Source organism: Camelus dromedarius, chromosome 1 (genome assembly GCF_036321535.1).
Source record: "Camelus dromedarius isolate mCamDro1 chromosome 1, mCamDro1.pat, whole genome shotgun sequence".
Classification (NCBI taxonomy): Eukaryota; Metazoa; Chordata; class Mammalia; order Artiodactyla; family Camelidae; genus Camelus; species Camelus dromedarius.
In genome coordinates, this window is record NC_087436.1 from 31,619,533 (window position 1) to 31,631,838 (window position 12,306).

General features: G+C 34.8%; 1 protein-coding gene across 5 annotated transcripts in view; it reads left to right on the forward strand.

The window, feature by feature from the left end:
* SCLT1 (sodium channel and clathrin linker 1) overlaps positions 1-12,306 on the forward strand; it is a 164,267-nt gene that overhangs the window by 27,178 nt on the left and 124,783 nt on the right. For all 5 annotated transcript variants that reach the window (XM_031466073.2, XM_031466080.2, XM_064496004.1 and 2 more), the window contains one exon: positions 10,068-10,203. In XM_031466073.2, coding sequence (XP_031321933.2) covers positions 10,068-10,203 — 136 coding nt within the window. The remainder of the gene's footprint in view (positions 1-10,067; positions 10,204-12,306) is intronic.

Sequence of the window (12,306 nt, forward strand, 5' to 3'; positions counted from 1 at the left end):
TGGCATTTCTTATTTGCATTCTTATATGCAAGTCTCTTAATTGTATTTTCAGTTTTTCTCATTTATTTGTGTTTTTTGCCATGAGAAACTTTTTCTGACTCTAACGTTTTATGATATACTCTTCTTTCGCAAGATAATCATTAAACAAGTTATCATCTTTGTAGTGAAGAATATTACTAAGATTTTTGAATCACCAGTGTATGTAGATTAAGTTTGTATTTTGTATTGGGCATAAATGCCTGATGATTGAGCTAATGATTTAGTTGTTTCCTATATTTGACTCCATACTCTTCCTTTTATGTCCAGGTCTTTTGCATCCAGTCTTGTAAAAATCTGCTATTTAATAGTAATGTGGTTATTTCTCATGAATGTACTTATTCTTAGTGCAATAGGGAAGTGAGAAAAAATGGATTCTGAGCTTATTAAAAGGCACTTTTAGTAACTCGAAATGTCAGATTTTAAAGTGAACTCTGTCATTAGGGCGACATCCTGCTTTTAATTAAGTATTGCAGTTAAGGATTGCAAAGTCAAAAGAGTATCATTTTTAATAAATGTAGTAAATATGTATACATGGTCAGGTTTAAATAATGGAAGTTAGCAATAGCATGAATTACATAATAGTATGCAATTCCACATTATTAGGTTTTAAACATTTTAATACATTTGAAGAATCAGGACATACTGAACAAGAGACAGCACAGAATTGCAAACTGTAAGATTAGACACCCCTTCCCTAAATACTTCAGATACCAAAACAAATAAAAATAAACTACTTTAGGGAGTTCTTGTTTGGCATGACAATGCAGGACTATAAAAATGACCCTGCAAGGTATGTCCAAGATGATGGGATAGGGAGACCCTGAACTCACCTCCTCCCATGAGCACACCAAAATGACAACTATTTACAGAGCAAATATCAATGAGAATGACTTGAAGACTAGCAGAAAAGATTTTCCACAACTAAAGATGAAGAAACTGAAACAAGACAGGAAGGAGGGGGCAGAAATACAGTGTAGTCAAGACCCACATCCTGAGGTAGGTGACCCACAAATGGGTCACAGAAGTTCTCCCTAAGAAGCAAGTGGTCCAAGCCCCACATCAGTCTTCCCAGTTTGTGGTCCTGCAGTGGGAAGGCAAGGCCTCTGAACTTGTAACTTGAAGACAATCCAAACAAATGGAAAGATATATGATCATAGATTGAATTAATATCAAGAACAAATGAAATCCCTTTCAAAATACCAGTGGCATTTTTCACAGAACTAGAACAAATAATTTTAAAATTTGTATGGAAACACAAAAGACCCCAGATAGTCAAAACAATTTTGAGAAAGAAGAACAGCTGGAGGTATCATACACCCAGATTTTAAACTATACTACAAAGCTACAGTCACCAAAACAGTATGGTACTGGCACAAAAACAGATACACAGATCAATGGAACAGGATAGATGGCTCAGAAATAAACCGTACTCATGTGGTCAGTTAATCTGCAACAGTGGCGGAAAGAACATATGATGGAAAAGAGAGCATTTTCAATAAATGGTGCTGGGAAAACTGGATAGCTGTATGCAAAAGAATCAAATGGAATTATTTTCTACTTTTTCACACCATATTCAAAAATATTAAAGAGTTAAATGTACCTGAAAGCCCAAAACTGGAAAAAAACATAGGTGGTAAGCTCTTTGACATTAGTCTTAGCAATATTTTTTTGTATCAGTCTCTTTAGGCAAGGGAAACAAAAGCAAAAATAAACAAATGGGACTCCATCAAACTTAAAAGCTTTTGAACAGCAAATCTATCAACAAAAATGGAAAGGCAGTCTACTGAATGAAAAGATGTTTGCAAATGATATATCTGATAAAGGATTATATCCAAAATATACAAAGAAATCAGCTCAACATCAAATACACAACTGTTTTTAAAAAAGGGCAGAGAAGCTGAAGACATTTTTCCAAAGAGGGCTTATAGATGGCCAACAGACACATAAAGAGATGATCAGCATCCCTAATTATCAGGGAAATGCAAATCACAACCACTTGAGATACACCTCACACCTGTCAGAATGGCTATTACTCTAAGTGACAAATAACAATTGTTGGCTAGGGTGTGGAGAAAAGAGAAAGAGAGCACTTGTACATTGTTGTCAGAAGTGTAAATTGGTACATCCACTATGGGAAACAGTATGAAGATTCCTTAAAAAATTAAGAATTAATCTACCACATCATTGAAGAATACGAAACTACTAACTGCAAAAGGTATATGTACTCCTGTGTTCATTGTAGCATTATTTACAATAGCCAAGATATGGAATCAGCCTGTGTCCACTGATAGGTGAATGGGAAAAGATGTGTTATATATGTAGACACAGATCTATCTATATCTGTTTACACATGCACACAATGAAATATTACTCAGCTATTAAAAAAAGAATGAAAACTAGCCATGGACAGACCTAGGGAGTATTATGCAAAGTGAAATAAGTCAGAGAAAGATAAATACCATACGATTTCACTTATATGTGCAATCTTAAAAATGAAGCATATAAACATAACAGTGGAAACAGAGCTATAGAAACAGTGAACAAACAAGTGGTTTTCAGAGGGGGTTTGTAGAGGTTGAGGGATAAGTGAAGTGCAGGAGTATATTAAGAGGCAGACTTACAGTCATAAAATAAGTCATAGGGATGTACTGTACAACATAGGAAATATAGACAATAAAATAGTGTAATAACATTGGTGACAATGGTAACTAGACTTACTGTGGTGATCATTTTGTAATGTATAAAAACATTGAATCACTGTGTTGTACACCTAAAACTGATAGAACATTGTGAGCCAATTATACTTCAGCTTTTTTTTTTTTTACAGCTATGGAAAATACTTTTTAAAAATTTTTTTTAACATTTTTTAATTGAGTTATAGTCATTTTACAATGTTGTGTCAAATTCCAGTGTAGAGCACAATTTTTTAGTTATACATGAACATACATATATTCATTGCCACATTATTTTTCACTGTGAGCTACCACAAGATCTTGTGTATATTTCCCTGTGCTATACAATATAATCTTGCTTATCTATTCTGCATATGCCTGTCAACATCTACAAATTTTGAACTCCCAGTCTGTCCCTTCCCACCCTCCTACCCCTTGGCAACCTCAAGTTTGTATTCTATGTGTATGAGTCTGTTTCTGTTCTGTATTTGTGTTCTTTTTTTTTTTTTTTTTTTTTTTAGATTCCACATATGAGCGATCTCATGTGGTATTTTTTCTTTCTCTTTCTGGCTTACTTCACTTAGAATGACATTCTCAAGCGACATCCATGTTGCTGCAAATGGCGTTATGTTGTCTTTTTATGGCTAAACAGTACTCCATTGTGTAAATATACCACCACTTCTTTATCCAGTTGTCTGTTGATGGACATTTAGGCTGTTTCCATGTCTTGGCTATTGTAAATAGTGCTGCTATGAACATTGGGGTGCAGGTGTCTTTTTGAAGTAGGGTTCCTTCTGGATATATGCCCAGGAGCAGGATCCCTGGGTCATATGGTAATTCTATTCCTAGTCTTTTGAGGAATCTCCATACTGTTTTCCACAGTGGCTGCACCAAAGTACATTCCCACCAGCAGAGTAGGAGGGTTCCCTTTTTCCACAGCCTCTCCAGCATTTGTAATTTGTGGACTTTTGAATGATGGCCATTCTGACTGGTGTGAGGTAATACCTCATCGTAGTTTTGATTTGCATTTCTCTGATAATTAGTGATATTGAGCATTTTTTCATGTGCCTATTGATCATTTGTGTTTCTTCCTTGGAGAATTGCTTGTTGAGGTCTTCTGCCCATTTTTGGATTGGGTTGTTTGTTTTTTTCTTATTAAGTCATATGAGCTGCTTATGTATTGTGAAGATCAAGCCTTTGTCGGTTTCATTGTTTGCAAAAATTTTCTCCCATTCCGTAGGTTGTTGCTTTGTTTTGCTTATGGTTTCCTTTGCTGTGCAGAAGGTTGTAAATTTCATTAGGTCCCATTTGTTTATTCTTGCTTTTATTTCTATTGCTTGGGTAGACTGCCCTAGGAGAACATTTTTGAGATGTATATGAGATAATGTTTTGCCTGTATTTTCTTCTAGGAGGTTTATTGAATCTTGTCTTATGTTTAAGTCTTTGATCCATTTTGAGTTTATTTTTGTGTATGGTGTAAGGGAGTGTTCTAGCTTCATTAATTTACATACTGCTGTCCAGTTTTCCCAACACCATTTGTTGAAGAGACTGTCTTTTTTTTTTTTAACATTTTTTTTTTATTGAGTAATAGTCATTTTACAATGTTGTGTCAAATTCCAGTGTGGAGCACAATTTTCAGTTATACATGAACATACATATATTCATTGTCACATTTTGTTTTTCACTGTGAGCTACCACAAGATCTTGTATATATTTCCCTGTGCTATATACAATATAATCTTGTTTATCTGTTCTAAATTTTAAAATCCCAGTCTGTCCCTTCCCACCCCGCTACCCCTGGGCAACCACAAGTTTGTATTCTATGTCTGTGAGTCTGTTTTCTGTTTTGTATTTATGTTCTTTTTTTTTTTTTTTTTTTAAGATTTCACATATGAGTGATCTCATATGGTATTTTTCTTTCTCTTTCTGGCCTACTTCACTTAGAATGACGGGGAACATCCATGTTGCTGCAAGTGGCGTTATGTTGTTGGGTTTTGTGGCTGAATATATTCCATTGTGTAAATATACCACCACTTCTTTATCCAGTTGTCTGTTGATGGACATTTAGGCTGTTTCCATGTCTTGGCTATTGTAAATAGTGCTGCTATGAACATTGGGGTGCAGGTGTCTTTTTGAAGTAGGGTTCCTTCTGGATATATGCCCAAGAGGGGGATCCCTGGGCCATATGATAATTCTATTCCTAGTCTTTCGAGGAATCTCCATACTGTTTTCCACAGTGGCTTTCCTTGCTTCCCTCTCCCACTCTTAATGATTTAGATGTCTTCTTTTACAATTTTGTGTTTATTCTATTTGTAATTCATGGTAGTTATCACTTTTCCAGTTAGAAGTTTCTCATTTTTGTAACATCCTGCTTCTTTTCTATTTAGAGTAGACCTATCAGTATTTCTTTTAGCATGGGTTTCGTGTTGCTAAACTCTTAGTTTTTGCTTGTCTGTGAAGTTCTTTATCTCTCCTTCTATTCTAAAGGATAGCCTTGCTGGATAGAGTATCCTAGGCTGCACCTTTTTTTCACTCAGGACTTTGAATATATCTTGCCACCCTCTTCTGGCCTGTAGTGTTTGTGTAGAGAAATCAGCTGAGAGCCTTATGGCGGTTCCCTTGTAACTCACTCTTTGTTTTTCTCTTGCTGCCTTTAGGATCATTTCTTTATCCTTGACGCTGACCATCTTGATTATGTATGTCTTGGTGTGTTTCTGTTTGGGTTCTTCCTGTTTGGGACCCTATGAGCCTCCTATACTTGGATATCTGATTCCTTCTTTAGGTTTGGGAAGTCTTCAGTCATGATTTCTTCAAAGACCTTTTCAATCCCCTTTGTTCTTTCTTCCCCTTCTGGAACCCCTATTATGCATAGATTGGCACGCTTTATATTATCCCATAGATCCCTTATATTGTTTTCATTTTTTTTTATTTGTTTTCCTCTTAGCTGTTTTGATTGGGTGCTTTCTGTTGTCCTGTCTTCTAGGTCACTTATTCGTTCCTCTGCATTATCTAGCCTGCTTTGTACAGCCTTTAGTTCAGCTCTCATCTCAGCAAATGAGTTTACTAATTCTACTTGGTTCTTCTTTATAAATTCTATTTCATTTTTGACATTTTATATCTCTAAACACTATTTCTTTTATTTCTTTCAGTACTTTGATTACTCCTTTTTTGAAATCTTGATCTAGTAGGTCATCAATGTCTATTTCCTTGATCATGCTTTCAAGGGATTTCTCTTGATCTCTTAATTGAGAGTAGTTCCTCTGCTTCTTCATATTGCTCATATCTCTCTGGCAATGGTGGGCAGGTGGGTCATTCCCCCTACCGATGTCACAATCAGATGCTGTGTTCGGGTGAGGCAGGTGGGCAGATCACGCCCCCTCCCAGCACCGTGGTCAGGTGCTGCGTTCCTGCCAGGAAGGCGGGTCGCTGCTCGCCCTCTGCCTGCGCCAGTTGCTCTGCTTCTCTGTGCAGTTGCCCGCTCCACCTCGGGTCGGCGCTCCGTAGGCGGGCTCAGGAAAGACTCAGAACAGCCCTGCCCCTGCTCCGTGACAAATCTCAGCTCCTTGTTTGTCTTGGCAGTACGAGTTCTCTGAGGTGCCAGGGCAGAAAGATCTTACCTACTTTGGGCTGTAAACAAGTCTCAGTCCTGCCTAGGAGGTTGTGGAGCCCCCGGGTGCAGAGTCAGGGCTTGGCCCCGGCTCCGACCCCGACCAGGTGCTGCGCACAGGAGGATATGGCAGCTGTGTCTGCGCCCTGCCTCTCTTCTCGCGAGAAGCACCAGTAATGGCACCGTGGTCTGAGGAGACAAAGGCTACAGCACCTCTCCCCCCAGGGCACACCAGATGTGTTGCTTTGCTTTTTTCTCAATTTATGGGGGACCGAGGTTGTTCTGCTCCGTATCCCCTCCCAGCCATGGCGCACAGCACCCTGCGGTCCCCCAGGGCTTCCTCAGTGCAGCCGCCCCAGTCCTCCACCAGCTCGGGCAGCCTGTCCTGGCCCCCAGCTGCCAGCTCACATCTCGGGCTGGGTGTCACAGGGACCCTCTGTGCCTGTTTAACTTAGTTCTGTCGGACAAGGGGTGCTCTGGGCAGATCTGAGCCTCGGAGGCTACCCCTCCGTCCCGCTGACCTCTCCGTTGGAAGAGGGAGACCCAGTGAATGAGCACTAGTCCTCCTTTGCCGCTCCCTCCCTGCAGGACCGGTCCCGCACTGTTTTGCTTTTTCTTCTTTCTTTTTTCCTTTTGTCCTACCAGATTTTTGGCGTCTTTGTCTTTCGAAGAGGGCAGTGTTCTATAGGAGTTTGGCAGGTGCTCTGGTTGGCTGAGTGGGTCCGTAGATGTGAGTTTTGGTAAATTTGTGGGAGAGGTGAGCTACAAGCATCCTTCTACTCCTCCATCTTGCTTCTCTCCCTGAAGAGACTGTCTTTATTCCATTGTATATTCTTGCCTCCTTTGTCAAAGATTAGTTGACCAAAAGTTAGTGGGTTCATTTCTGGGCTCTCGATTCTGTTCCATTGGTCCATATGTCTGTTTTTGTATCAATACCATGCTGTCTTGATTACCGTAGCTCTATAGTATTGTCTGAAGTCTGGGAGAGTTATTACTCCAGCCTCTTTCTTTTTTTCAGTAATGCTTTGACAATTCTGGGTCTTTTGTGGTTCCATATAAATTTGATCATGATTTGTTCTAGTTCTGTGAAACATGTCCTGGGTAATTATACTTCAGTTTTTAAAAAGTGACCTTGCAAGCTAAAATCTTGGGAGTGATGTTTATAGTCAATGGCTTAAAATTATTGTTTGGGACCTTCAAAACATTTTTCCAAAATACTAAAAACTGTCTTACTTTTGATTAAAACTTTACTGTTTGTTATAAATGATAAGTTTTTTTTGTTACAAAGAAAGGAAATATCTTAATTCTTAACTTTATAATTTTAAATAGGTGTACTAAATAAATATAATTTTACTATTATATAGTTTCATTTCATTGTTAGTTAAAAAGTATTAGCGGACAGCTAAATTGATTAAGATGGAAATATTTGTATGGTGGGAAAGAAGGAATATTATGCCATCCTTAAAATATCTACAGAAAACTTTATAATATGGGAGAATGCTTTTGTTTCAGTAATACACTTTAAAAAGCAGATTATAATAGCAATGTGTCCACTTTTAATGGAGAGTAAAAACTCTGCTAGAAAATACATTACAGCATTATTAATGGTTTTTCTCTGAGATTTGGTATGTCTTTTTTGTTAAACTCTTGTTATATTTATGTATTGATAATTTTTATCTTATGCAAATGTCATTTTATATCAGAGAGTAAGTACTTCTAATACTATAAGATATTTAAAAGTAAGAACCTTATGTTACTGATACTTCTAAGTACTTAAAAAAATTTTCGTTAGAGAATAATTAGCAGTTGTCCTTTTTTTAGGGAGTAATGAAGTTTCTTGTTTTTGATGAGGTATTTGTCTTATGAGCTTCATTGTATTTGATGAACTTTGTTTTCAATAAATATATTTTTAAAATTAAGATTGGATTTTTTCTAGTTTCAAAGAAGATTTTTTCCTTTGGTAGATAATTCTGTTTAAATTATTTTAGAGAGATGGATGTAACTCTGGAAAATTTTTATCTTGAGATGTGTTTATAATAATATTTTCTGCTTATAATATAAATTGTTTTCAAATTTTTCTAATGTTATGAAATGTTTTTCCTTCTAGGTTCATATAATTTTGATATAAAAATCTAATTAGTCTTTTAAGTTGAACCTTTTTATGCTTTTTTAAAAATTTTAAAGCATGAAATATAATTTAATGTAAGATTAAAGTTGAATTTAAGGTTTCCTAGGTATGATCAAGCTTATTAAGAATGTGCTGGAAAAGAAAGCCTCTAGTCTTGATTTCATAACCATGAATAATTTTAGTCAGCTCTAGTTGAACTAGTTAGATGTCAGATGCGTTTAGTCAGCATCTAACTTGAACTAGTTAGATGTCAGATGCGTTTTGTGAAGCACAGTGAAGAAAATAACAATAGTACAAGGTTTAAAATTCCATTTCCTGCTTAATAAAGCTAAACAAGCAATTCTCCAAGGAAGGCATACAAATGATCAATAGGCACATGAAAAAATGCTCAATATCAGTAATTATCAGAGAAATGCAAATCAAAACTACAATGAGGTATCACCTCACACCAGTCAGAATGGTCATCATTCAAAACTCCACAAATGATAAATGCTGGAGAGGCTGTGGAGAAAATGGAATCCTTCTACACTGTTGGTAGGAATACAGTTTGGTGCAGCCATTGTGGAAAACAGTATGGAAATTCCTCAGAAAACTAATAATAGACTTACCATATGACCCAGCAATCCCACTTCTATGCATATATCCACAGGGAACCCTACTTTAGAAAGACATCTGCACCCCAATGTTCATAGCACTATTGACAATAGCCAAGACATGGAAACAATCTATATATCCATTGACAGATGACTGGATAAAGAAGATGTGGTATATTTATACAATGGAATACTACTCAGCCATAAAAAATGATAAAATAATGCTATTTGCAGCAACATGGAAGAATGTCATTCTAAGTGAAATAAGCCAGAAAGAGAAAGAAAAATACCATATGATATCACTCATATGTGGTATCTAAAAAAAAAAAAAAAAAAGACAGATGAACTTAATATATAAAACAGAAACAGACTTTCAGACATAGAATACAGACTTGTGGTTGCAGTGCAGAGAGGGGTTGGAAGGGATAAACTGGGAGTTCGAGATTTGCAGATACTGACTGTTATATATAAAATAGATAAACAAGATTATACTGTATAGCACAGGGAAATATATTCAATATCTTGTAGTAGCTTATGGTGGAAAAGAATATGAAAATTAATATATGTATATTCATGTATGATTGAAGAATTGTACCATACACCAGAAATTGACAACATTGTAAATTGTTTATACCTCAGTAAAAAAAAGAAAAATCCCATTTCCATTTAAGTAACTAGATGAAATTACTATCATATTTAAATTTTTTCTGAATGAGTTATTTCATCCACTAAAAAGGTATAATTTCTGAATTTTACTTCTTTGAAAAATTAAAATCTTCCTAGGACAAACTGAATTATGTATGCTTGAATTAATTATGACCAATTTAAATCATTCAAAATTGTGATATAATATTTTTTCTTACAGCACATTATTTAATGGTGATTAAACACTGTAAATTTTGAGGTTGACTTAACAATGATTTTTGTGTAAAGAATGATTAGACCCCACTGTTTATTTATTTAACCTTGAAACAGTAATTCCTGTTACTAAAATTAGATTATTTTTGTGTTAACTGTTTGTTCCAAAGGTTGCACAGTGAATTAAAAGATGCCGTTGAAAAGCAAGTGGATGCCCTTCCCTTTGGCACAGAGATGGGGAATGAGATATATACAGATGATGAAACAGTCAGGAATCTTCAAGAACAACTGCAACTGGCCAATCAAGTGAGTGATTATATATATATTGAATTATATCTTGAATAAACAGTTTCTTAAAATCTGTGTTAATCCTTATTTATTAATGATAATAACAGAATATCAAAGTTGTTAATGGAATAATTTTCTGTAATTTGCAAAATAGTTGACAGATAACAAAACTTTTGCACTATGTACTCTCAGTGTTATAAATGTAGTTGCCATATATATATTTTAATTGAGTTGCAAAGCTAGCTTTTGGCATAATTTTTTGTGTTATAGAGTATTTTAATGCCAAAAAAAATTTTTAAAGAAAATAATTAATTATCCACTTGCCTAAATTTACATTTTTTATTTTTTGTGTTTTCTTCTGATAGTGTGTTTTCTTCAATTTTCAAAGATTTTAGAATTATAATTTTCTAAAGTTATACTTCTTTTAGAATTAGACTTTTTCTCTTTTTTTCTTCCTCACAGTAATTGAAATATTTGTAAGCTATGTTGTATATATCCTGTTTTTAGCACTGTAATTTTTTGGTTATAAGTAAAGGAATTTAATTTTAATTTAAAATTTTCTATCCCTGGATATCTTGTATCTTGTATGGATTTGAATCCCATTTTTCTACTTAGCAGTTGTGCTTCAGTTTCATTTTATAAATGGAGATTAGAAATTCTGTATCATGATTTTGATTTTATGATTATCTATGAAAAGTCTTTTTCTTTTCAATTCCTTGGGATTTTGGTTTTGGAATTCTTTGCTTTTGAAAGTGATATTTTAAGTCAATCAGATAGGCTGTATCTACTTAATGGAGCATTGTGTAGCACCAGAATTCTTTTTTAATGTGTAAACAGAAGGAATTTGAAAACATAGTAGAGGCAAAAAAATAATTAGGAATGCATGTTTTTCACTCTGTTCTAGAATAGTATTCAGGAAAGATTTATTAATGTTGATATAGAAGTAAATGAAAATAATTTAGACTTATTAATGCTCTCTTTGGAAAGCTGTAGCAGAATAAACATTTCTTATTACTCCTGAAAAGTACTGACAGACCATACGTAAAATAACCCTCTCTTGTACACCTTACCTATAGGCAATGATTATTTGTCAGTCATACCTCAGTAAAACCAAAAAAAATTAGTTTAATTTATAAAAAGAAAGTGGAGTGCGAAACTGGGTAAGATTTGTAGTTTCAAAAAACGAAACAAAATGAAAAAGAATCCTGTCTCTAAAAATCGTCTCTCTGTAGTACTTTTGTCGCTATAATTTCCAATGCTAAATTTTACTAAAACTTGAAAATTATTATTTTTTTAAATCCAGTTGTTCTCATTTCTCACTTTTTTCTCCCTTAGCTTCTCCTCTCTTTGCCTATCTCCATCTGTATCTTGCTTAGTATTGTATTATGTTTCTGAAGAAGGTCCTACTTTTTTGCTGCATTTTGGATTATTACTTCATAGAAGATTTGGTGAGGTTCAAGTTTGAGCAGTCAAAAAGAAAAAACACAGATGTGTTCAAAACAAATTTTCCCACAAAATCCCTAATGTACTTTGTATATAAATATGAAGTTTTAACAGTATGAAAATTTAGGCATTTTTGTAAAGTATGAATAATAGAAAATGTTAATAAATCCATAAACAATAATATCAAATGTTAATTCTGCCTATTATTTATACATACATGTTTATGTATTTTGTTTTTTAAGTTCTGATGAAACACATTGTTTTTGTATTCATCACTAGATTGAAAGACCTTTGTGTCATGCATGAAGACTAGTTGAATCCAAACTGAACAGATAAAAACTGAAATACAATTTATAGTAGAAAATTGAGAGAAAAGAGAATTCTTCATTATATTATGCTTCATTAAAGTAATAAATGCAGAGAATTTAACAAATAATCTTCATTCATTCCACAAATATTTACTAGGTATCTATGAGATACGAGTCACTGTGCTTCATGTTGATAATACAGTGAAGAATGTTGGCTTCTGCTTTTGTGGAACGCACAGGCTTTAGGAAGAAAAGTCTGGTCAAACGTCTTGAGTTTGGTCTCCATTCTACTTTCTGGCTCTTTGATCTTGGGGAACTTCTTTGTGCTTCACCTTCCTTATTTATGTATGGAGATTATAATAATTCTTAT